At 37.4% G+C, this 27,945-nt stretch overlaps 2 protein-coding genes across 2 annotated transcripts; one reads left to right on the top strand and one right to left on the bottom strand.

Annotated features, from left to right (window-relative positions):
* Positions 1–118: 118 nt before the first annotated feature.
* LOC133519508 (acid-sensing ion channel 2-like) lies at positions 119–26,412 on the bottom strand. Its single transcript, XM_061853517.1, has 11 exons — positions 22,923–26,412; positions 20,692–20,894; positions 14,384–14,529; positions 14,022–14,152; positions 13,775–13,859; positions 7,868–8,077; positions 7,011–7,101; positions 6,748–6,801; positions 6,563–6,659; positions 1,630–1,742; positions 119–348 (listed from the first exon to the last, which is right to left on the bottom strand). The coding sequence occupies exons 1-11, from the start codon at positions 23,045–23,047 to the stop codon at positions 260–262; spliced, it is 1,344 nt and encodes a 447-aa protein (XP_061709501.1). The 5' UTR covers positions 23,048–26,412; the 3' UTR covers positions 119–259.
* On the top strand, positions 4,394–6,343 carry LOC133519518 (uncharacterized). The gene is made up of 2 exons (XM_061853526.1): positions 4,394–5,320; positions 6,159–6,343. The coding sequence occupies exons 1-2, from the start codon at positions 5,124–5,126 to the stop codon at positions 6,310–6,312; spliced, it is 351 nt and encodes a 116-aa protein (XP_061709510.1). The 5' UTR covers positions 4,394–5,123; the 3' UTR covers positions 6,313–6,343.
* Positions 26,413–27,945: the final 1,533 nt, after the last annotated feature.

The raw sequence follows: 27,945 nt of genomic DNA, 5'->3' as shown, positions 1-27,945 counted from the left end.
TTACTAAAAAGTAGATGTACAGCGAGCTGCAAAAGTGCATACCCACTTTATTAATAGTTATGTTCGATTCAATCTATGGACCCTGCTCGCAGTAAAGGCAGGAATAAAGAGGCATACACTTATTGAGCTCTGGAAGTTAGGATTGGGAAGTGAGGAAATTATAAGATTTATAACACACAAATTACATGATTATAATATAGGTATATATGGAAAAGCCAGAATCTCATTATTCAGACTTACAAATATATAAAAAACAATTTTATGGTTTTCGATATATAAGGTAAAATACTTCCACCAAACTTAGTATAGAAGCACCAAAAAACAATCCAATGACACCTCCCACGGATACTGGAATGAATACAGAAAAAAATGTTTAACAACGGCCAAAGTTATTGTTTGACTCTCGAGTCGTGCTACAATATTAGCAATAGCAATATCAGTATACAAATACATGATATATACCAATTTCACTCAATAACTTTTAAAAATGATGAATTACTATTTTCAATCAATATTATCTCCAATGGACGCTATCATTGCTTATCACGCTTTAAACATAACAAAAAATAAAACCCATTCAATATTAACGTAATACTGCATGCACTGTTAACTGCTAAGCTTTAAAGATTATTTATCTTCTTCGTGAATTTATAATTTTCTCTTGTCAATGCCTTCCGGAGCCTTACGCTCCAGTGTTATAACAAAACGTAAGCTCCGAATAATCTAAATAGGTAACTGTAATTAATAAGCGGTGAACGGTGTTGGTCACACATACTGTAAACAGTGTTAGAAATACTTATAATATGTTTAAAATAATTTTAAAAACTAAAAGTATTTATTTACATTAACAATATACATAATGGATATATACAGATGAGTACTATAACTAGCTTATATCTAAAATAGGCCCTTGAGGCATTGTACCAAGGATGCTGGCGGCATTTCCTCGTTGTATCACAATAATGATACATTGTGCGAGGAAGCCGCCAACTCTTCGGTCACCAGTTACGTCAACCAGACGTTTCGCGATTTATCCAAAAAACTTGTGCGGGCTGGGACCTCATGGACCTAGAGTATCAACGCCAAATAATAATACTTTATATTTAAGCCTTTCCTTTGGTAACTGATTGTTGAATACCTAAATAAATTAAGAAAAATAGCAAAACATTGTGTCATAGAATAAACTTTAACATGTCTACCTACTAAAAATCAAAACACAAGATATATTTAAAATTCGTTGAACAAATGCTGGTCAGCTTTAGGAGTACGCCTAAAGTTAAATTTTTTGCTGGTGTTACAGGCCGCACCCGGTATAATAATCAATATACCTACCCGACTTGGGCTTTCGAGATACCCTCGAATAATTTGTACTTAATTTGAGGGAAATAGGATATTTTTATCAACAATCATCATCATCATTCAACGCAGTTACAGATCCTCGTATAAATCCATCTAATTATATATAGTCTGTCTAAGGCGTCTAAGCTAAGCTAACTCTGCTGCACAGACTTTGAAGTAACAAGGTGCGGGAGTGCCATTATAAACGTCATCTTTTCAGAGGAATTTGACCTTTGTTGGTGCATATCGTGCAGTATGTGCCGCGCTTGGTCGGACTCAAGTCGCTCTCACCGACGAGGTCCAGACTTGAGCGAACCAGGTGCCTCTCGTAGCGCAAGTGCGGCAGAGACGACATCCGGATGTTGACCTTCGTTCCCTCTTCGGTGTCCTCGCTCATCCATTTTCTAAACAGAAAAAATACCTATTATCGACGAATTAATAAGTTTTAACAAAATATTTGTCTTTGGAAAGGAAAAATATGCTCTGTCTTCAGTTGCGGCGCGTTGGAAGCCGGTGTGCGTGTAATCAATAGAACTTTAAAAACTTTTATTGATTACGCGTACTCAGCACCCATGTTTTCTCTCTACTCTAACCACTTTCAGTTTTCCCTTGTTTTTGTTTCTTGTTGTATTTTAATTTTATTTCCATACTACCCTAACTTAAGTAGAAAAATATATAAACGAAACAGTTAATCTGCAGCAGAGAAACACTAGGTTTGCATATGGTTTGCATAATTTTTAACAAATCGTCAGTTTTTTTTTACTCACGGAGTTATAGTCACGAGACACAATCAGTGATCACTTGAGCAGCTAATCGTGTAGGTATATTATTATTTGGTCCTTAGTAACTATCAGTCCATCGAGACCGAGAATCCCACTATTAACGCTCTTGTCTGTCCTTCCCTTAGACTTCCTAGCTAGAGTAGGTATTTTTGCGAATCCGAAATCCCGAAATGAATGTAAGTAGTAACTTGAGCAAATGATTAAAATGACGTTCTGATTTGTCGTTTATTAAGAAGATCAAATTCAGATTTTATACTCATACTAATTGAGTCTTGTTTACAGCCGACAGGTGTAATAATAACTCAGTGGGTATAGCACGTATAGATAAATAGTTGGTAGGTACCTATATTTTGTCGGAGAACGACACGAATTAGATCTGATAATCGCAGTTGCGCTCGTTTGGCATTTACATGGTATGTTTTGTGCACCAATCGGCTCTGGACCTGTTAACACTTAGCAAAAACTGATAAACTAGCTAATTTTAAATATCTTTGGTCTGATAGTACGAAAATAATACGACAATAATGAATATAATACATGCGTCTTAGAATAAACTTTGAAAAGTCGCGCGCCGCCATCAGACACTCAGGGCGTCCAACCTTATGAGGACCTCGCCCTAATTCGCACAATTTGTCAATTCCAAGCTCTGCTTTCTTGCAGCGTGGCATTTGGCCTCATACGTAAAAGCGCCAATCGGACCGCGCTTTCAGCTTCAGCCTTTTGAAGAGCTCAGCTTTCGACTATGTTTTTTAAGACATTTGGCCATAGGTTCTTCGAGCTCGGCCCTACTGAAGCTCGGCCTTTGGCCTCAAATTAATGCGCTTCTCAGAAAAGCTCTCTTTTCAACCCTGTGTGGAGCTCGGCCTGTCCTCGCTTACACTGGGTAATTGTTTCAGTCAGTTACAAAACCCAGCTCTCTAGCTCTCTCGCAACTCCGCCTTTTGGTCTTACTCGTAAGCGCCAAGTGGACACTCCGGATCTTCAACCTTATGAAGAGCATGGCCTTTGGACTCGTTTTTTGACTATTGCCACTATTGGTTCAATTTCATGCACCGCTATCCTGCAGTTCGGCCTTCGGCCTCGCACGATAGCCCGTCACGGTAGAAAGAGCTGAGGGCTAACCGCGAACGACGTTCGACGTGTTGTCTCCCTGTCACACTTATGTACGTACGGATTTACAAGTGCGACAGAGAGGCAACGCGTCGAACGTGGTTCGCGGTAGGCCCTCTGGGCCTCAGTTCTTATGTAACTTTCGGGTTACTTTTGGTCAGGTGTATAATTCAGTGTAAATCTCGGGGTGATGTTACTTCTAAGGTTTATTTGTGAAGTGAACCAAATCGGGTATTAATCACATAGCCGGGAAGGCAAGTACACAATCATAGATATAGGTAATTTCAGTCATTTCACGCATGCTTTGATAAAGGTGACATTAGGATGGCGATTGCACCAGCATTACTGTTGCAACGTTACTGCTGTAGCACTGTCAATTTCCTTGATAAAATAAGTAACAGATTGAAAATACTATTTGCATCAGAAATGCGACCATGAACGTCACTTAGTTTACCAAGAAAATTCAATGCAGTCAATGTAATCTGGATGAGCCTAAGGGAGAGGGGGCACCAAGATCTAGAAATGTTTAGGGCATCAAAATATCTTAATCCGGCACTGAGTGTGATAAAATATGTGTTTTTTCATATATATAGCAATCTCAATGTTTTTCGCTATGAGTTATTTATCTTTATTCTTTAGACATGCAAAGTCTCCGATTGCAAGTAAGTCCAAAGGAAAAAATCATGGCCATGCGTCTATTACTTTAATTAGGTACTGATTATGCAAATTTGCCTATTTGTTTAACTCGGGTGAAAGGTACCATTTTATCCCTTGGTTAACAATCTACTATACTATAGGTAATAGCTCCAGTTTAGCTTATTGTGACGGAAGGGTAACTACGGAACCCTACACTGTAGGGCTAAGATTGTCGGCTTTTTATCATTTGTCAACATACCTGTCACGTTCTACCAAGTATGTAAGCGCGAATTTGGGACCCGGGTACGTCCTTAAACTACGTCCAAAAGAGAGGTATGGGCATTGTGAATTTCATCTCGATTTGTGTGGTAGGGCACAGCCAGTGGATGTCATTCCAGATCTAGAGCAGAGCCCAACTGGGGAAGTACCTCCACCTTACAGAAAACAGCAGCCAAATAACACTAGACCCTACTCATAGTGTTGTGTTCCTGTCGGTGAGTAAAGTTGCCAGAGCTCAACGAGGGGGCGCGGGGTTACGGTCGGCAACGCGCATGTAACTCCTCTGGAGTTGCAGGCGTACATAGGCTACGAAGACTGCTTACCATCAGGCGGGCCGTATGCTTGTTTGCCACCGACGTAGTATAAAAAAAAAAAAGCGCGGAAGTGAAGGACATAGTGACAAGTGATAAAAATGGAACCATGCTGCCACCGCTGAGCATGGCCTGACATGCTCTTGGCCGGTTTTTTTATTACTTACCTTGGGAATATACATTGAAAAGGGCCTCGCAGATGCGACGTCGCCCAAGGCTAGATTAGCTCACGCTACACCACAGATTACAGGGCCCACCCGGTATAGAAAAAAATTCTGTAGTTACTTTTAATTTTGACCAATTACGACAGTTGACATGTATTGTATCCGATGAAAAGAGAAAAAAGACAATATTGACGATAATGAAACATTTGTCAAAACAAGACTCCTGTCAAACGTGTAAAATGAGTGAAAATAATCAAAATATTTGGTAACTTTGGGAAAATGATTAAACGAGATAATAAGTATTTTCCTGGTGTAGCAGGAGCATAAAACGAGGAACAAGCTATACGGGCATCGACCTCGTGTGGCAGATGCGTGGCTCCTTACTGGGGCCATTCCAACATGGTGCCTTCGTCTTGCCGGTATCAACCGTCGCCAATTTCTTGCACTCCGTACCCTTCCATCAAATCTAAACTTGGGTGCCACAATCACAATCTCACAGTAAGATGGATGAAATGAAAAGCTGGTTTTTCGGATTCGAGTACTTGGATTACTTCTGGGCGATTCTACTGTCGTTTATAATGGAAAGAATCTGCTGCTTGCAAGAACAATTCACCAGAGACTATATAGTGCTCCCAGACCCACCGACAAATGACGACGACTCATATCATTCAATAAACTTAGAAGAATTTTCAGATAGAGAGTAAGTGATAATGATAAACTTGTCATACATAGTTAATTTACTTAGGTATCATTTTAAATCAATATCGAATTAGAATCATAGGTAAATTCGTTTGTATGTATAATATAAAAGCGTGTGTTCTGACTGACTGTCTGATTCATCAACGCAGAGCCGAAACTACAAAAGCTATAAAGTTAAAATTTGCACACCAGATTACATTTATAACAAGAGGTAAGAAGCGATTTTGAGAAATCCAACCCTTAAAGGGGTTAAATGGGGGGGGTGAAAGTTTGTATGCGGTTCAAGTATTACTTTAAGCTAGGAACACTTATAGGAAACTTCGTAAAAAGATAATATAAATATATTAAAAAGAAAAAAGTTTTTTCAGGTGGTCTCTTAAGGTGGTGAAAAAGGGGTTAAAAGTTTGTACCGGGAACGAAAATGATTGTGTTCGAGGGACTAGAAACATCATAGGAAAACACTTTATTATAACAAAAGATAAATAATTTCAGGGTTTTAAAAAATTCTTCTCCTAAGGGGGCTAAAAGGGAGTTAAAAGTTTGTAACGGGACTTATTTGAGTAGGGGCTTGAGATTCGTAGGAAGACACAATATTAGAAAAAATAATTTCCGAGCTTTAGACAATTCATCCCATAATAGGGTTAAAAAGGGTTTGACAGTGTATATCGGAAAATCAGTAGTAGTAGTAGTAGTTCATAATAAAGATTTTTGTTAAGGCCTCACTTTCCTGGATGATTCGATTAGAAATAATCGATAAAGGAAACTACGAGTTTATTTCCAGTTTATACGACTTATTGGTGTAGGAAAAGAAGTTGATAGACATCTTGTTTTATTTGCAGTGGTTCTCTGAAGCTAAGTTTTCTGCGGCTGTGCCGGATGTCGCAGGTCACTATATTGCTGACACTCGTCTACTTCTTCAACATTTGCTTCTGGTTTGTAATGACGAAGAAGGCTTCGCCCACGTACAGGTTTAAAATATCTATTTCTATGTGAAATCTAGAATATATACAACAAGTTTACAATATATAGATTTTTATTTAGCATATTTTCCATCTGATTTCTATCTTCTCGTATAACTTACTCTTAATATTTGGGTTACGTTAGGTTTTGCCATATTTGGAACTTAAGATTTTTTTTAAATGAGGCTTATGTCTTCCTAGAACAACTTTCTTACTGTCTAGTGCCTAAATAAATAAAGTCAAAATAATACCTTAGTAATCTTGTAAGTGTTTAGTTTTCTTACTTGGAAATATGTATTGTGGTCAGCTCACTCTCGCTGCAGGACGGCAAGCACAGTGCGTCGTTCTTCTTCGAGTCGATGCCTAACTTGTTCTTGTTTGCTTGTTGAAGGGAAGGGAAAATATTTTTATAGCTGTATATTTTTTCTTGAGTCCTCAATCAGACAATAAGTAATCTTAAATTCCATACCATTATAGGTCACCAAGCAATTGAGCCCCGTATAATTGCAATATTTATCTTTGTCTGAAAGAGATTAGTTAAACGTACTTTATTCATATAATTTGATATTATGGTGACTATTGCAACATTTAAAACTACAAGAAACAAACTGACAGTCAAAAGCAGCATTTAGCATACTTTTTTTTCTTAGTACTTAAACATTATAGGTACGGCTCTTTTTCGTAACGTACAGTGCGCGGCTGTGACGCGATTTAACAATGCAACAAACTCACAAGCCAGTTCGCGTGCCGGGTGCACGCAGCCGCAGTCGCGGAAGGAGTCTGTGGTGCTCTCAGCCAGCTTACACGCTCCGTAAGAGTATACCTAAAAACTCGAAACGCTTGTACTTTTTAATCGTAATGCCTATGAAAACATTGGAATCAGACAAGATAAAGAAGGAACAAGGCGCACAACTTTGAGGATTATCGTCAAGTATTTATAACTTTCGTACATGAATTGATCAGACAAAATTATATGAAGTAAGACATAAGTTTTTGGCAAGTTATTCATTTTTGGAAGAAGCTTTTATCGCTTACTGTACTTATCTTACCACAGGCAACAAATTCTCGTCGAGACGATTCTAAAAACCCCAAAACATCTTTCAAGTTCTTGAATGTATTAAAGGTCATACTGAATAATAAGGTTTCCTATTTACCATCACGAGTCCAAAATATGTGACAAATTCATGTCACATCGCAGTAATGTACATAGAACAAACTAACCCACAATAGATCGTAATACATACGGTATCATAATAATTAACCTTTTTACATCAATGTATAGTAGTGCCAATGACGTAGTTAATATGAAAAGGTTTCACAGTGGATCAGGAATCAAGTTGTTCGAGAGTACGTCCCGTTCCCTTATAGTACATCCAGCTGCAAAAGTGCATACCTGCTATATGAATGAATTCCATTCATAGTGTTCACTGTACATTACAACCGAGTCATGCACGCGCGTCGCATATATCTCTACGCAGGGACCGGACCGGAACCGTTACGTAGTACATATCATCATCTCATATCATATCATCTTGTGTGTTATTGGCCTTAAGGGCCTAAGAAAGTTCTGAAGTAAATTAGACACTTGCGGGGTAAGTGTAGAGCGCCGCAGCTGGCACCTCCTCCAGATAGCGGCAGCCGCGCACGAGTAGCTCCTCGAACTTTAGCAAAGGGTCGTTCGCCATCTCCACCAGCGAGAAAAGGAACTCGACCCAGTTCTCTTCTCGAGTTTGTACGTCAAACTTGAACTTGTTATCCAAATTATTTGTTGACAACTCCTCCGGACTGTGAACGGATATCTGTCGAAAAATGTTGCGTCTTGTATAGTCAGCATCAAAAGTAGCGGATCAAACTTATGCGTCAAAAGTATCTGGGGGCACGGTAGTGCCTCCGCCAAGACGAGCAAAGTGAAGCGCAAGGGCACTACCTACCTTTCCGCGAAGCGCTTCGTCGTTTTTTTGAACCCTCATAACTTGGATTTGGATTAGGTATATCAGATAAACAATATTCTCGGGATATAAGGTCTACGCTTGTTAAGCATATACAATTTCAATTGCATAACTCTCATACTTTAGATTTTATTCATATCAAAAAAAACGATTTCGTCACTAACTCACTCACTCGCAGATGATTATCAAAACCCTGAAGTCCTAGGAAGCTGAAATTTGGTATGCAGGATAGTATTCGTTCATAAACAACAAAAAAATCTAAATATGGAAATTTTAAATCCTAAGGGGGTGAAAAGGGGGGGTGGAATTTTGTATGAGGAATCAATAATCGCTGAACCGATTTAGTTGAAATTTGGTATCTAGATAGTTTTTGCTATGGAGAAGGATATAAAATAGTTTTCAATCCCAAAATCACCACGTAAGGGTGAAAAGGGGGAGGAAAAGGGTATTAGAGGGGAAAAAGGGGTTTGAAGTTTGTATGGGGAATTGGTAAAAAAGCAAATTGTATAAAAAATGCCCCCAGATACCAATTTCAAGATTTTTTATAGTAAATAATGTCCAACCCAATTGTTCAGTTGTTCAAATGTTCAATTAGGGGGTGGAAGATTGTCAGAAGTGAAATCCCATCAAAAACATTTTCATGTAAAACATTGGCAAGGTTGCCAAGACGAAACCATAATGCTCGCACTGACAAAAAGTTCCTCTTGTAGAGCCAAGCTTTTAAGTCTACAAGCCCTAAACTCTACACCTTAGTCAAAATATGTGGCTTGGTCGTTTCGTTACTACAAGAAGTATTGTATTAAGTATAATAAAAAATAGTAAATAGTGAATACATTTTTCACCTTATGCCCATGTGACGGTAGAGAACGGGCGTTAATTTTTTTCAATTTTTCTATTATTGTAAGAGTAATCATTTTAAAAATTGTATGAAATCTGTTTTTCACACCTAATTTTTACAAGAATCAGTAAATCGAAAAAAGTCAAACCCCCTACGTTTGAGATATCAAATTATGTAAAATTATTTTCCATAATATCAATATCCAGAGAGGAAAATGGGGACTACGTTTATATGGAGAAGAGGCCTTCCCCTTTTCTCTTAATACCTTGACTTTATATATTATACTAGGTAGTTAATGTTTTTGTGAATATTTATCCAATTTTTATCGAACCGTTCAAAAGCCGAATAAGAGCAAGTTAGTTTTCCTAAAGGAGGAGAACACAAAACAGAGAATATTATAACTCTAAATAACAATCAAACTGAGTGGTTTGTCCTACAGACTTTAAAGAATATTATAACTCTAAATAACAATCAAACTGAGTGGTTTGTCCTACAGACTTTAAAGAATATTATAACTCTAAATAACAATCAAACTGAGTGGTTTGTCCTACAGACTTTAAAGAATATTATAACTCTAAATAACAATCAAACTGAGTGGTTTGTCCTACAGACTTTAAAGAATATTATAACTCTAAATAACAATCAAACTGAGTGGTTTGTCCTACAGACTTTAAAGAATATTATAACTCTAAATAACAATCAAACTGAGTGGTTTGTCCTACGGACTTTAAAGAATATTATAACTCTAAATAACAATCATACTGAGTGGTTTGTCCTACAGACTTTAAAGTAACCTTTGAGTTATTATAAAGTGAGCCAATTTACTTTGGATTATCCACGCTCGTATTAGGTACACAATAAGTCATCAAAAAGAAAATTACTTCTGCCCACTTTTAAAAGTTAAATAGAACTATGCCTAGTTTAGTCTATACAATGTGTCCTAATGTAACCCCTTATTTATCATTATCATTACACAGTCAGAACTTGGCTACTTGACAGTTTTTTGTAAATAATGTCAATTGATCTTGATTTTCTTGACGATCAAATGTCTATAGGACTCATGGCATTTAAGCACCACAAAGGTCAGAAATGAGAGTTAAAGTCTGACACTCGCACTCAACGATTTAATTAAACGCCTCTAACAAAATGATATTGTAATGTGACGTCACATTACATGAATCTGTCCTAAATGTATGGAAGAGCAAGAAAATTGCTATTTTGACCCTGAAATATTGCGTTTATCTATATAGTTGTCGTAAAATTTATTTTTCAATAAAATGTGAGGAATCGAATGGTAAAATTTTATTTTTTTAAAGTTAAAAAATATTTTTTTGGAAATTGTGTAATTTATAATCTTAATATGCCTTTTTCATTTTTATTTTTATAATAGATGGCTCATTCTCTATCCATTTAGCTAAATTGTGTTTTAATATGCAACGTGTGTCAAGTACCCAATTCAATTTTATAAATTCTTGTGTCCCAGTTTCACTGACCGGAATAATTTCGAATACCTACTAGTGCGGCGCCGTGATTGACTCTATTGACAATGCAAAAATATTGCACATGACGCGCAATTGCAATACTTTTTGCGTATTTGTCTATGTCTATGTACATATGTCCCTCGCAATAAACATAGGTATTTGTGTGAGAGTTATATCCTGAGCTGAGACTAATATCATGTTGGTTATTGACTACGGATTATGTATTTGTTCTGCTTAAAACATGTTTTTATTTAATAATAAGTGACATAAATCCAGAAATACTGTACCTACTAGTATTAGCTGAATATGTACCTACCTAAAATTGACTAGTAAAACATTGGCATTTATCAATAAATTTCTTGTATCTTGTATAAGGGAAAAGTGTGGACTGAACGAAGATGTAGTGACAAAAATTGAGAAAGGTATGTTGAGATGGTTTGGACACGTGGGAAGAATGAGTGAAAGAAGGTTAACAAAGAGAGTGTATAAGGGAGAAGTAGAAGAGGGAGCTGAAAGGGGTAGACCTCGGCGCTCGGCGGACTTTCTCTGATCGGGGAAATCCTGAAGAAAGGCCAGGTCAAGAGCACCCTAAACCGTCGAGCGTGTATGAGGAATGTCATGAAAGTGAAGGAAGCGAAAGAGGTATGTCAGGATCGTAGCAAGTGGAAATCCGTGGTCTCTGCCTACCCCTTCGGGAAATAGGCGTGATTATATGTATGTATGTATGTATATTGTATCTGATAGGGTAGGTATCATATCAGTTTAACATGAATACGCCTCACAAATATTAGTCACAGTAAACGTACCGAGTAGCATCATAAAATGTGCTATGCGTTAAGCTGCGTTTTCACTAGCAATACGTTTTTAAGAACCAAGAGAATCACTACATGCTGAGCGAAGAAAACAAGTGGAGTAATTGATTCTTAACAAACACATTCTTTGCTACGAATCCTTGCACATTTCTGGTGGAAACGCAGCCTTAAACTATCTTAGGGGAGGAAAGTCCCGTAACCTCGAACGGTATATAGTACTGGACGCACGTATGTACTATCTCAGCAACTAACCCATAAGTCGTGCCAATGTCGAGAAACGGGAATAACGGGATGAACATTGTTTGTGATGCGCGCAGTGATTGTGGGAGCGTTTTTGTCGAGAAAGCGCTGCGTCGCATAAGTTTCGAGTGAGTGTTTTGGCCTTTGTTTATTTTATTTTTAATAAACTCACTAATCAAATCATAAAAGTATAGACTATAAAAGTTTTTTTTACATAATTGACACACACACACACACAGAAAATACACAGAAAATAATTATAATGACATCCTATCCCTCAGTACCGAACACAGTAGTGGTCCCGTAACACCGGACAGTGAATATGTTTTGTTTTTCGGTTGATTTTGTACCTACAATGTTCGAGACAGAAAAACGGGCAAGGAAACATGGAAGAGAAGAAAAAACTATGGTTCGGAAGAGAAGGTGTTTAAGAAGTGAACAACAATATAAGAAATAACAATATAAAAAGTAGAGATAAATAAACAAGTGAAGAGCAAAGTTAAAAAACCGGCCAAGTGCGAGTTCGTTTTACTGGCGCACCGTTCCGTACAAACATTCAATTATCTCGTGTAACTATATATAGGTAGGCGAAAGAATTTTGATCAGAAGTAGCTATACTAAGTAAATAATAATAAATAAATAAATAATAATTGGTTACAACGACATCTATCGGCAAATTGCCTAACTAATTTGCGCGATGTAATGCATGTAAGTTGGTTTTTGACGATAATTCTCGGTAATGTGAACCGATTTCAAAAATTGTTTTTTTATTTCAAAAAAGGTGGTTACAGTAATCTCAAATTTCAAGTGTAATAAGCACAGGTAAAATTGGTTAAATTAAATTGCAAAGTGAATTAGTCAATATTTCTTGTTAATTAAAAAAAGTTACCAAGGTAGAGGTCCGATTATATTTTTCCTGTAAAATTTATAATAATGTTAATATTATGTAAAAAAAATATAATTTTTCTTTGGTAAACTTCAGTGATAAGGGGGGGAGGGTGGTATTTTTTTTTCACATTTTCCTCCATAAATATTTTTTTTTCACTACGAAACAAAATATAAAAATGTTTTGAAATGTACAATTTGAGCTCTTTCAAATAATAGGTACCCCACATGACCTAGTCACTAGACTTTGAAAATGTGCCCCCTCTTCATATTGGGCATTTTCCATACTTAATAAAAATCGAGATATTTAGCGTTGTGACAGGCAGATGGATGGACGGACAGAGTCGCACCATAAGGGTTCCTTTTGTACCTTTTTGGTACGGAACCCTAAAAAGGAGGAATAACAGCAGCCATTAGTTGAAGCAGTCTGTAGTATATTTAGACTATTGGCCCGATTTCAACTTTAAAATACGTCAAACATTTGCTAAAGATACGATATGGATTACATATGTCAGTGTCAAAAGTTATGTTTCTTCAAACGTATCACGAAGACTGGATACAGTGCTCCAGTTGCCATCGGTCGGTGGGCGCAGGAAGCCTGTATTTGACATTCCATAATGTTCAAAAGATTATATTTGTGATCGATGTCAAATGTTTTTAAACCGTCCGGTGCTAGGGGTTCAAAATGTAGTCCGTCCGGCACTAGGTGCCTCCTGCAATTAATGATATTTTTTTTACTAAAGTTTACGTTTCGTTGAATTACAGAAGACGCATTTGTGTTATTTTGTTTTGATTCTAATGTTTGTTGACAAAAGTAATTCATAAATAATATAATTTCTTTTTAAATAACTTTTTTTTTTCTTGAAAAATGCTTAGGTGTCCGCCACTGGGTAACTTCCCCCTAATTGACATAAGAACGCTTGAATACTTGCTCTCCTTGGATTCAACCTTTTAACCTTTCCCGAATTCTTTCCAGTTAATTTACTTGCATTTTTTGCAACGTATTCAGTTTGCTACGGGTGCTACGCCGTAGCCCGTAGCATATATTGGTTAATATAATATTTTCGGAATTGTAAATATATGTATTAATATATAAAGTGTTAAGTGTCGTTAGCGCACGCAGCTTAATATGTATCATACACATTTGAAGGCTTATCACAGAGCAATTACATCACCAAGACACATAAATACTACTCCATGATCCACTAAATCTGTTTTTTCCTCGAGGTCATTATACTTTTTCCTGTCCGTTGACATCATTTTTATGCTGTTCCGCTTAATACTGACTTACATAAGCATTGTGATGAACACGAAAGGATAATAGACCTGGTCCAGTAGATATATTGACTGTCATAAGTGGTTCTTGCGTAGAATTTCTGCAAGTTATAAAAATTGATTGATTACCATGTGTCAAGTGTGTAACAAGATTATATCAAAAACATGTCACTAAAGTGTTTATCTGCGTATTAAGCGTATCTAATATAAGCAATCTTATCGGTTATCAGCTAGTTATCGTGCGATAGGGTAGGAGCACGCACCTATGCTGGAGCGTGTTGAAGGAGTAGCAGGGCCCGTGCTCGGCGTCCACGGCGCGGAAGCGCGCGCAGCACGAGAACGCGACGCCGTTGAACTCGCACTCGCTCAGGAGCTCCGAGCAGGTCTTGTAGATCTAATAGTACATTCACGCTAGCAAATGAACAGCCGACGACCGTCAAACGATATTTAACAAATACATATATGGTTACAATAAGCCTTTGTTTGGACGTCGAAACAATGTGAATTTAATTAGTGTTTCTATTTAAACTACTCTCGATCACTAGATTATAACATAATTTAAACGGATTAGCGTTGCGTGACCCGAGTGATGTGCAGATAGAATGTATGATAATGGAATAATTACGTAATCAATTATCTGCCTCCAGGGCAAGTCGCACGGCACCGTGGAGCCGCAAGGTACGCAAAACTCCTTTGTGCAGGACCCTTTTCCATGCAGCAAGTTCGTTAAATAGCGGATATAGTTGTACGATAATTTTTTTATCAGAGGACCTTTAAAAAAAACAATATATGAATATAGTAAGCCCAAGAATAACTAAATTTGAAATTTTAAAATGCTGGCAGAAATTACAATAGGTCCCTGTAGGGGTTTGCAGGAAATTAGCTTTGTTTACTAACAAACACAAACACCTTTCATAAACTTAACTATGTTAATTCTGACATGGGGGGAAATGAAACCATTTACTTTTCACCTCAGCAGCTCGAACAAGGATAATTTGCTACTTAAATGGTATTTTCCTCACTGAGTAAGACAAACTGACATTCAAGTGACCTTTATATTCGGATGTCATTTCTACGTGCGGAGCCTAATACAAGTTCGAAATATTTGGATTACTTATACCTATTCTCTCTGTCCCTTTCTCGTCATTAGCAAAAAGCAAATGACGAAAAAAGTTCAAACATAATGCAACGGTATATACCGCGTGTGTTTATGATATACCCACAAACTTAAACGAGACCTAGGTTTTAGTGATATTAACCGATTCTTTAAAAAAATTATGTACGCTTAAACACAACAACATATTTCGTATATCGTGTTCACTTGTGACAGTTGTGATATCGCGTCATTAACGCGACGTTTTGAGTTAAAACAAAGTAGTGATACATTGCTCGTTGAATTACTTTATATGGAAGAATAAAAGTCGGCCATTTTTAGGGTTCCGTAGCCAAATGGCAAAAAACGGAACCCTTATAGATTCGTCATGTCCGTCTGTCTGTCCGATTCTGTCACAGCCACTTTTTTCCGAAACTATAAAAGCTATACTGTTCAAACTTGGTAAGTAGATGTATTCTATGAACCGCATTATGATGTTCACACAAAAATAGAAAAAAAACAATAAATTTTGGGGGTTCCCCATACTTAGAACTGAAACTCAAAAAATCTTTTTTCATCAAACTCATACGTGTGGGGTATCTATGGATAGGTCTTTAAAAATGATATTGAGGTTTCTAATATCATTTTTTTCTAAACTGAAAAGTTTGCGCGAGAGACACTTCCAAAGTGGTAAAAAGTGTGTCCCCCCCCCCCCGTAACTTCTAAAATAACAGAATGAAAAATCTAAAAAAAATATATGATATACATTGCCATGCAAACTTCCACCGAAAATTGGTTCGAACGAGATCTAGTAAGTAGTTTTTTTTTAATACGTCATAAAAATTTAAAAAAAAAAAATTTTCATCAAACCCATACGTGTGGGGTATCTATGGATAGGTCTTCAAAAATGATATTTAGGTTTCTAATATCATTTTTTTCTAAACTGAATAGTTTGCGCGAGAGACACTTCCAAAGTGAAAAAATGTGTGTCCCCCCCCCCCTGTAACTTCTAAAATAACAGAATGAGAAATCTAAAAAAAATATATGATATACATTGCCATGCAAACTTCCACCGAAAATTGGTTCGAACGAGATCTAGTAAGTAGTTTTTTTTTAATACGTCATAAAAATTAAAAAAAAAAAATTTTTTCATCAAACCCATACGTGTGGGGTATCTATGGATAGGTCTTCAAAAATGATATTTAGGTTTCTAATATAATTTTTTTCTAAACTGAATAGTTTGCGCGAGAGACACTTCCAAAGTGAAAAAATGTGTGTCCCCCCCCCTGTAACTTCTAAAATAACAGAATGAAAAATCTAAAAAAAATATATGATATACATTACCATGCAAACTTTCACCGAAAATTGGTTTGAACGAGATCTAGTGAATAGTTTTTTTTTAATACGTCAATAAATTAAAAAAAAATTTTTTTCATCAAACCCATACGTGTGGGGTATCTATGGATAGGTCTTCAAAAATGATATTTAGGTTCCTAACATCATTTTTTTCTAAACTGAATAGTTTGCGCGAGAGACAGTTCCAAAGTGGTAAAATGTGTGTCCAAAGTGGTAAAATGTTGAACAAGATCTAGCAAGTAGATTTTTTTTTAATTCGTCTTAAATGGTACGGAACCCTTCATGCGCGAGTCCGACTCGCACTTGGCCGCTTTTTTTTATAAAACCTATAAAAGTGTGTTCGATAGGCCTAAACTAACTACCTTTTGATTATGTGGTCGTATCAAAAACACACACTGTATTGACGGTTTATAATAGACCCATCATCATTCCAAATCACCCCACGAGTATTCATTCGTAATAATTAGTTAATAAAAAAAGTTTAATATTTAATAAAAACACCACCACACAGTTTAATATTTGAGTATTTTAAACACAAAGATTATTACGCAAAATAAATAATTCTACTTTTAACGATCTCTACTTATAGTTGACAAATTGTAGTGTGCGCAATTCGGACTGTATCTAACAAAGTTTTTTTTTACAAAAAAGTTGTCAATTGAGCTGTCAATTGATCTTTGTTAATTCTCTCTTCTTCTTCCTCCTGCCCTTATCCCACGTTATGTGAGGTCGGCACAACATGTTCTTCTCTTCCATTCTCCTCTATCTTTCGTCACCTCAGCACTAACTCCTTTCTTTCTCATATCCTCTTTCACACAATCCATCCATCGTTTTTTGGGTCTACCATCCGCTCTCCGTCCATCAACATTCATTCCTAACATTCTTTTTCCTATATGGCATTCATCCCTCCTCATTAAATGCCCATACCACGCTAACCTACCACTCCTTATCTTCGCTACCGGTGCTACTTTCAAACTTCCCCTTATATACTCATTCTTAATTCGATCCTTTCTCGTCACTCCACACATCCATCTCAACATTCTCATTTCCGCTGCGTGCACTCTTCTTTCATCCGTCACTTTCGTCGCCCAGCATTCTGATCCATACATTACAACAGGTCTCACGATCGTCCTGTAGATTTTCCCCTTAAGTTTAAGGGGCATTCGTGGATCGCAAGTTGTTCCAGAGACCTGTCGCCATTTCATCCATCCCGCATTTATTCTATTTTTCACGTCACGGTCGATGTTGCCGTCACTTTGGATCAATGACCCAAGGTACCGGAAATCGGAGCAGACTGGTAGGGATACACCGTCTGAGGCAATATGGGAAAAACTGGATAGACCACCGAAATCGCAGAACATATGCTCCGTTTTGGTTCTGCTTATTTTTAGTCCCACACTTTCCAGCTTTTCTTGCCATTTTCCCAGTCTGCTCTGGACCTCAAGTGCATTTTCTCCGACAAGAACAATGTCGTCAGCAAACAGCATACACCAGGGTGCTTCCTCCTGTATGTTCGATGTCAGAGCATCCATAACCAGGAGGAACAAATACGGACTTAAAGCTGACCCCTGGTGTAAACCTACCGCCACAATGAACTTGTCTGACGTGAGTACTGGCTCTATCATACATGGACTGAATAAGCCGCACAAACTTCTCTGGCATTCCTTTTTCTCTCATAGCCCACCACAGAACCTTACGGGGGACTCTATCGTATGCCTTTTCCAGGTCCACGAACACCATGTGCAAGTTCTTTTGCGCAAGTCTATATTTTTCGCACAATTGGCGAAGTGCAAATATGGCGTCCGTAGTTCCCCGGCCCGGCATAAACCCAAATTGGTTCTGTGTTACCTCACTTTCTTCTCTCATTCGTCTCGCTACTACTTTTTCCCATATCTTCATATTATTCATATTATTCTATATTATTTTATTGTAATCTCAAGGTAATATCTTTCATTAAGTTGTATTGCGAAAATTAAACTTAATTGTTAGAATACCTTAATTATATCTCTTGCGCTCAAGATTCTAAATTAGATTATAGAATCTTTCGCTTGCACGGGACTCAAAATAAGCACTCGAAGAAATATCAAACTTTGCTCTCTTGTTGCACAATAGTTATTTGTACAACAAGAGAGCAAAGTTTGATATTTCTTCGAGTGCTTATTTTGAGTCCCGTGCAAGCGAAAGATTCTAGAATCTTGAGCGTAGTAAGGGACTCAAAAGCGCACGAGATGTAAATAACTTTGATCTCGTGTAGTACACAAAATTTTTCACGTCAGTCAGCCATCAAAAAATACAACCTGAAAAAATGAAATCCAGACGGACCGATCACTATTTCACTCATGTTTTCTGAAGGTATTCTAACAATTAACTATAATTACCGCAATAAAACAAAACGAAAGAAATTTCAATAAAATAATACGAAAATAATGAATTAACGAACATCAATTGACAGTTCAATCGACAACTTTTTTTGTAAAAAAAAACTATAAGATCCGGTCCGAATTGCGGATACTACTATTTGTCAACTATAGTAGAGATCGTTAAAAGTAGTTAAGTAGAATTATTTACTGCGTAACAATTGCGTAAATTTGTATAAGTTCACTGTTTTGATTGTAGAATAAAATACGTAAAATATGGTGTTTTTATTACATTTTAAACTTTTATTTCATTAATTAATTATTACGAATGAAGACTCGTAGGGTGTTTTGGAACGATGCGGTCTGACTTATTTCGGGGGTATATTATAAACCGTCAATATATCGTTGAATTACGTATGCACTTTTTTGTCTCATTCTTTTTGCTAATGACGTGAAAGGGATAAAGACAATAGAATCCAAATATTTCGAACTTGTATTAGGCCCCGCACGTTGAAATGACATTCGAATCTAAAGGTCACTTGAATGTTATTTTGTCTCATTCGGTGAGCAAAATGCGATTTTGCTCACTGTTTTTAAGCAGCAAATTACCCTTGTTCGAGCTGCTGACGTGAAAATAACTATTACTCCCCTCCCGATAAAGAGGAGGGACGATTGGGCGCATGGCACACTGCATCCAATAGAAGCCGTGCGCATTGGAGGTTCTGCCATCTTGTGGCCTGAATCGGAAACAAACTGTACATTGACATTTCACGCCAAAGGAAATGCTGTCTGCTACAGTTAAATACGTTTTTTTGGGCATTGTAGGTTCTGTAGGCTACTTTGGAAGCATTTAGTTTTTAATTTTATTGAGCACATTTGTGAATATGATTCATATTATTATTTAGATGTTCCTATTATAAAGTGTAATTAATATTTTAATCCTTGTAATAAAGACGTGTAATGTATGTGTACATTATAAATAAATATGAATATGAAGCTTAAATAGATAGGCTTTATCAAAGAAATTACTAATATGATTGTACATAACTTTCTCAAACACCTTCGATAACACCGGTACACCGGTACAGTTCATGCACGTTTCCTGTAGGGAGCGTGTATGAAGGTGGCATAGAAGCCCCCTATTGATTGGCGAATAGAGAATGCAATCTCGCAGTAAGATTGGCGATTCGAGACCTCATAAGGAAAATATGATACAAGATAGGGTGTTTCGAGATCTTGACCGTCAGACTTTCGAGATCGAGATTTGACAAAGTAATAAAAATATGTTATTTTGATTTAAAAAATCTCTAAGTATTTCGTATATTCTACTTATTTCAGGTATGTCATGTTACATTAAAAAAATAAAAACAAATTAAATCAACGTTTAACCAGAAATCTACTTTAGAAACTAGAAAAAAGAAATTACTTCGTTTCAATGCATGTGTTTAAAACACTAATTATATTCACTTAAAAAACCACGAAACAAAAATAAAGTGATAAAGCAGAGGCACTAACATGCTCACTTGATATTTTTGAGAAGCACTGAGCAACTTACAAAAAAATAAGCTAGTAATAATCATATAAATAATTGTGGATACGCTAAGTTTCCCCGATTCTTCCGCACAGAGCGCTCCACAGTGCTTTTCTAGTCAGCTAAAGCCAGCCGCACACAATAGAGCTGCCTAAACAACATGAATCTAAGATCAAAAAGATTACTCAAAACAAAGTGATTCACGCGGATCAATCTTTCAATATCGTTCGAGATCTCGAATATATTAATCAAGATCTCGACCGAGACTGAAACTCGATATTGCGAGATCGAGATTGCAATCCCTAGGCGCGAAGCATCATGTTAAGTTTCCATTTTTAGATTTAAGCCACTAGAGGGGAAACTCTTCTATGCGAAATAGAGCCATCGTAAAGTGTATAGGGGACAGCACCTGCTTGGAAGCGTGAATTGTTTTCGCTTTCGCTTCAGTATGCCATGCGCCTGATGCGCCTTAGGGGAATACTGCCGGCGGTGCGTAAGGTTTAATTTTCTGCACCCCCCGCAATGAAGGAACGAAGACCTCAATTACTACCGAATTAAATGTTAGGTTAGGTACCGCATTACAAACAATGGCTTACTAAACTCAGCGCTTTCCGTCAACTCCCTTTGAGCCAGCGTGGCATAAAACGTCTCACACACGGTGACAGCTGGGAAGGTAGTCGTCCAGAGAAGATAGCGCGTGTCGGGGGTGTAGCTCAGCGCGGCGCTGTCGCGCGCCGACGGCGTCAGCAGCACGGCCATGCAGCCCGCCGACGCGACCAGCACCGCCGCCCATAACCATCTACCAATGCCATTTCTCAGACTAAGTTTTTATTACTTAGGTACAGTCGCCATCAGATATAACGGAGCGGCCGAGGTGCTCAAAAATATCTGAACACGCACTCTCACGCCTTGACAAAAGAGGCGTGTTCAGATATATGTGAGCACCATGGCCGCTCCGATATATCTGATGGTGATACTAAAACTATCCCATGTTCGTTACTCAATATATCTCCATATCAAAATGTCATCTAAATTCGGTTCAGCAGTTTAAACGTCAAGAGACAAGATAGACGAACAGAGTTACTTTCGCATTAGTAATATCAGAAGGGATTTAAATTCAGAGACCTAAAACCAGTACTGAGCAGTGAGTAAGGCAAGAGCGATTTATATATCTCAATTCAATTGAGGTCAATACGATTAAGTGTGGCATACGAGTAAGTGTGGCTGGCCTTCAAAGTGGGCCTGTTTACACATTGATTAGTTGATTAAGATTTATTGCGCACTAAACACAAGTAGCAACAATTTTTTTTCACCTGTCATGATGCCTGTCACGTTCTAATTAGTATAGTGTGAAAGTGACAGGCATAGAAACAGGCGATAAAAATGCGCCCATGCTGCTACCGCATAAGTATACTGAGTATACTTTTGTACACCGCCATATATCGACAAATCGGCTCTCTAATTTACTCGACCGAATACATGTATCACCGCACACCATAAGGGTTCCTTTTGTACCTTTTCGGCACGGCATCTTACCATAAGTTTCGACTATAAGTACGAGGGTGGATTGAAAAATGCGCGGCCTAAATATTAAAAACAAAACAGAGGTTTTTTCATTTATTTTCATTTTTCTACATAGTCCCCGTCGAGTTGAATGCACTTGTTTCATCTGGATTCCAGAGCCATTACACCACTTTTGAAGAAGCTTTCCTCGAGACCTTCAAAATAGGCATCCACCTCAGCTTGGACCTCGGCGTTGCTTGAAAATTTCATAAAACCCATTTTTTTTTAAATTGGGGAACAGATGAAATTCCGATGGTGCTAAATCAGGTGAATAGGGTGGGTGGGGCAATAATTCAAACCCACATTTGGCAATCTCCGCCATCGATTTTAGTGACGTGTGAACACGTGCATTGTCCTGGTGGAAGATAACTTTCTTTGTCAACATTCCAGGTCTTTTTATCTTCAGAGCCTCGCGTAATCTGCGTAATAACTCGTAATAATAGTCAGAATTTATAGTTTTACCTCTCTAGAGATAGTCAACCATTATTATTCCCTTTGCATCCCAGAAAACAGATGCCATGACTTTATTGGCCGACAAAATTGCTTTGGCTTTTTTGGGAGGCGGAGATCCAGGACGAACCCACTGCTTCTTCTATTGCTGTTTGGTCTCTGGTGTATAGTGGTGGACCCACGTCTCGTCCATAGTTACAAATCTGTCCAAAAAGTCTTGAGTATCGGCTTCATACAGGTCTAGACATTCACGTGAATTAGTACGGAGAGCGATTTTTTTTCCACTGAAAGAAGCCTCGGGACCCATCTCGCCGACACCTTGGAAAAACCTAATTCGTTGACTATAATATTTTGAGTTCTTTCATAAGAGATGCCTACGATGTCAGCTATTTCATTATCATTTCGCATAGAATTGCCACATTGTCCGTGTTAGTCACCGTTGTTGGCCTCTCGGGACGACGGTCATATGCGATACTATCTCGTCCACGCTTGAATTCAGCTGCCCATTTTTTCACCATCGTATATGATGGACAGGATTGCCCTAATGTACTTTGCATATCATCATAAATTTGCTTAGGTGTCAATCCTTTTTTAAGCAGGTATTTAATCACAGCACGCTGCTCTAATTTCTCCATTTTCACGATATCTACCGACACGTAACTTTAAATATGCCGTAAAATTACTTTTAAATATAGACGCCAATTGAAATTTCAAGGGAAGATAGTTCAAAATGGCGGCAGAAAAAAGAAAAAAGTTTTTTTGTTTTAATTGGCCAGGCCGCGAATTTTTCAATCAACCCTCGTATTATACTCACTTGACCAGAATACTTTTGCTCCTCACCACATGTTTTAAGCCATTAACATTACTATTCCACGCAAAAAACAAAAGCCTCTGATGAAGCTCTGCCCTAGTCCTCATAAAATAATTATTAAACTTCATCGTTTCGCATAATGCAGCTCTGAGGATGGCAATGACGCGGTTCAACACTGGGGAAAGAATAATTTCACTCTTATTATACCTAATACCCCCTTGGTGGTTCAATTTTACTAAGTGACAGCAAATATTAATCTATATATATAAATGTACGTGTCCTGACTGATTGACTGACTCATCAACAACACAAAGTCGAAACTACAAATGGTAGAAAGTTGAAATTTACACACTAGGTTGCATTTATAAAGTGTAGGTACAAGAGCTAAGAATCGATTTTGAGAAATTCAACCCCTAAGGGGGTTTAAAGGGGATGAAAGGTTGTCTTGGGGTTCAAATTTTATAGTAAGTTAGGAACTTGAAACTTCGTAAAAAAGTATTATAATAAAAGTTATTTAAGTAATACGTTTTATTATAATATTATAACGTGTAGCGTTTTTTTTTTAATTCATTCCGTTTTAAGTTTGTATTGGATTCCAATTTTATTTTAAGCGATGAACTTGAAACTTCGTAAAAAGGTATTCTATTAAAGAGCAGAAAATTTTGCGTTTTTAAAAATTCATCTCTCGAGGTGGTGAAAAGGGGTCGAAAGTTAGTATGGAGATCAAAATGTTTTTCGAGTGCGGAACTTGAAACTTTGTATATTGTTACAATACAAGAAAAGTAATTTAAGCGTTTTTTTAAAATGCATCCCCTAACTGGGTTAAAAGGGGGTTAAAAGTTTGAATCCATTACAAATGTTTTGGAACTTCTAAGATAATCATAATACCCGATTACAAAAAACAAAAGATTTCAATATTTTTGGAAATTCAACCCGTGAGGGGGGTAAAAAGGAGATGAAAGTTTTAATTGGGTTCAAGTTTTTTTAAAGCTAGGAATTGAAAACTTCGTTAAAAAGATATATTATCGTGCAATTTTGACCCCTAAAAATAACACAGCTGGAGAAATAAACAAAATCTTAATTACATCATTTGAAGCTAAAGAAATGCAGTATAAATCCGTGGATACCGTTATCGAAGTGGGGCTGTGCACTATCCGGTGGAATTTTTAAAGTCTTTGAATCCTTTCGGTCTTCCCGAACATGTCCTTCATCTCAAAGTGGCTGCACCCGTGATGTTGCTAAAAAATCTAAACCCACCTAAGCTGTGTAATGACATAAAGTTACAAATTCTTAGCATAAGGATCCGCTAAAGGGGAGTCGGTATTCATTCCACGCATACCACTAATACCATTCGACTATCCTTTTCAGTTTAATAGAATACAGTTTCCCCTAAAGCGTTGTTTTGCAATGACAATTAATAAATCTCAAGGCCAAACATTTAAGTTAGCAGGCATCGACTTAAGGGAGGATTGCTTTTCTCACGGCCAATTTCATGTAGCCTGTTCCAGGGTTAGTTCGACTAAAAACCTGGTTATTTTAGCACTGGGGTGAAACTGCAAACGTATTATATACCGAAGTTCTGCGGTGATTATATAATAATCAAAATACTTACTGATATTTCTGGAGCTTTAATCCTACCTCCACTCTTAATTTTCTGTCTTCCTTATGCTCTTTAAACTACTTACTTCTATCAAAAATATGTTTCGTCTTTTTGACCTTATTTCCATGGATGTTTTAGTAAAATATACATTAAACTATTTACACATTAAATACGTATGTTTTCGTTAGACATAGATAACGTCAACTAATTAATTTTAAAACTACCGGAAAGCTCCAGCTAAAAGTTAAACCAAACAATGAGTTATTTAGACCTCTAACTACTGCAGGTGTGTAATACCCAAGATTATGTATCTGGCCTGTGTGATTTGTGGCTCTGCCAGATTGACAATTGTCTCTCTAATTTCCTTAAGTCATCTTTGTTCATCTAATTCTAAATTAACTGCTATTTTTTGCTGCATTCATTAAAATATGTTCATGTTGAATTACAGCAACTAACATCAAAATCCACCTGACTTAAAACTTCATACAATTTGCAAAAAAAGAAAAGTAATTTCAACATTGCTTGGATATGAAAATTATAGGTACCTACTAAAGATGTAAAATGTTCAAGATTCCACGCGGACGAAGTCGCAGGCAACAGCTAGTAAAACAAATGTAATATTGCCTATTATATTAGATTGGTGAACTGTTAAAGTGATTGCATGTGACACAAAATGCAGCAGTGTGACGCTTAGGTATAGCGATGTAGATTTTTCTTGTTAAGAGATAACCCCAGGAAATTAGAAGAACTGCGGTGGCATCATAGTTCCATTTTTAGGGTTCCGTAGCCAAATGGCAAAAAACGGAACCCTTATAGATTCGTCATGTCCGTCTGTCTGTCCAATTATGTCACAGCCACTTTTTTCCGAAACTATAAGAGCTATACTGTTCAAACTTGGTAAGTAGATGTATTCTATGAACCGCATTAAGAATATTAAGATTTTTACACAAAAATAGAAAAAAAAAACAAAAAATTTTGGGGGTTCCCCATACTTAGAACTGAAACTCAAAAAATCTTTTTTCATGAAACCCATACGTGTGGGGTATCTATGGATAGGGCTTTAAAAATGATATTGAGGTTTCTAATACCATTTTTTTCTAAACTGAATAGTTTGCGCGAGAGACACTTCCAAAGTTAAAAAAATGTGTCCCCCCCCCCCCCCTGTAACTTCTAAAATAACAGAATGAAAAATCTAAAAAGAATATATGATATACATTACCATGCAAACTTCCACCCAAAATTGGTTTGAACGAGATCTAGTAAGTAGTTTTTTTAATACGTCATAAATGGTACGTAACCCTTCATGGGCGAGTCCGACTCGCACTTGGCCGCTTTTTTATTACTTGTAAAGCACAGCCCAACTGGGCTAAGATGGTTGGCTCTTTATCATTTGTCACCATGCCTGTCACGTTCTAACAAGTATGTAAGCGCGAAAGTGACGGACATAGTGACAAGTGATAAAAGTGGAACCATGATGCCGCCGCTGGAAATGGTACATTATACAGTTGAAGTGCATAAGTGCCAATTACATCCACACTTTATCAGGCCCGAGCAAAAGAATTTTTCCGTTTCACCAAATATAAGCACATCGATAAGGAACAATATTAGAAACAAAAAAATGATTCATATGCAAAAATATCAAACATTGAACATTTTTGGTAATTACAAAGTTTTTTTTACATTTCAAATATTGTTAACGATGTGCATACTCCGTGAAACGGAAAACGATTATCAGGCCCGATGTCACTGTACCACAGAAATATAATTTTTTAACTGCGGCGACATCGGTCCCGGTACTAACTGACGACAGCGGATCTATAAACCCCCTCCAGACTATGCGCGTGAATCGCGGCGCGACTTCGCGGAGCGAACATACCGCGACGTTGACGTTGACTCCACATATACTTACTTTACTCTTTGGACTCCACACTCGCACAACTTCACGGCGATTTCGCAGTTTGGTTCGCGGCAAGATGGCGCCGAAGCGTCAACTGATCGGATTTAGTTTGCGGCAAGGCACTGATTCAAACTGGGAACTGTCAAATTGATTTTTGGTTGATCAAGTTCGCACCCAATATAACCAAGTAGCTGCCATAGAAGGTGCTGACAGTGTACAGATTAACCGACTCATGAGCGAATCGCGGCGCGAAGCGATCGCGAGTGTGGAGTCGCTTCGCGTCTCCTTTGACGCGGGCCAAATACCGACAAAAAACGGGGAATAAGGCGCGAAGGCGTGAACAATCTGCGAAATCGTCGCAAGGGCCCTCCACACTCGCGTTCGCGGCTTCGCGCCTCGATTCGGGCACGAGTGTGGAGGGCACTTATGAACGCACAAATTTTTAAAAAAATTGAAGCGATTTACTCCGCACCCAGTCTCAAGTTGCTTCTAAACCACGTTCACGAACCAAGTATATAAGTATACCTTAACACATCTTGTAAATATAAGGCATATGATTCAGAGATCCGTTTTGTTTTTTATTAAATTACGAGATGGTTCATGAATAACCTTTATTACCTACTATAAAAATAATTCTACGTGTCAAATTTTTTTTACTGTAATGCGCTATTATCATTGATGGAAAAAATCGATATCTGAGGATCTGAGAGGCCCTTCATTAGGAATCCGAAGTTAAATTGGAATAAACGGTCGCCATCTTGAATTTCAGCATTTATTGCTCTGATAAAGATGAAAATACCTCCACAGACACCTCTACAGAGAGGTGACATGTACGACACAAAGCTAAAGCTACTCCATCTGCAATTATACCTGCATACATGAATACAATAAATAAATATGAAATACGAAATAAAACCGATATTTAAGGATCCGAGAGGCGCTTTATTATGAATCTTGGTCAACATTGCGAACATTGGAATTAACGGCCGCCATCCTTAATTTCTGCATTTTTGCTATGATCAAGGTGAAAATCGATGTCTGAGAATCCGAGGGGTCCTTTATATGAATTATCTGCCCCTCTATCACTCTTGCATATTCGAGCGATAGAGAGGCAGATAACGAAATTTCGATTTTCGAGTTTCGCGGTAGGCCCTGTGTTTTTTACATCTTATAAATAGAGAAATGCCACAACCGCACCGAAAAAAAGTGTACATAGGGTACTTATTTGATATGTCAGTAACATCTGTAAAAGAATGATTGGATAACCCGTGCTAAATGTCTCCTATTTGGATATATACATTTATATAATACGAATACGATAGGTGATACGAAGTTCACCGGGTCAGCTAATAAACCATAAATCTTTACGGGGCTTGTTCTCCGTCTATAACCAACAAAATGCTGTCGGAAAGCAAATTATAGTTTTAGAAATAATAATAATGATTGAAAGTCGATTGTGCAAGCGTCCGTTATGTACTCTCATAGCCTGGATAAGTTTGTTTTTGCGACATCGACATGTAGTTATTCCT

The sequence above is a fragment of the Cydia pomonella genome, chromosome 1 (genome assembly GCF_033807575.1).
Source record: "Cydia pomonella isolate Wapato2018A chromosome 1, ilCydPomo1, whole genome shotgun sequence".
NCBI lineage: Eukaryota > Metazoa > Arthropoda > Insecta > Lepidoptera > Tortricidae > Cydia > Cydia pomonella.
Note: the sequence above shows the minus strand (reverse complement) of the source record. Positions and strands in the feature narration are given on the sequence as shown.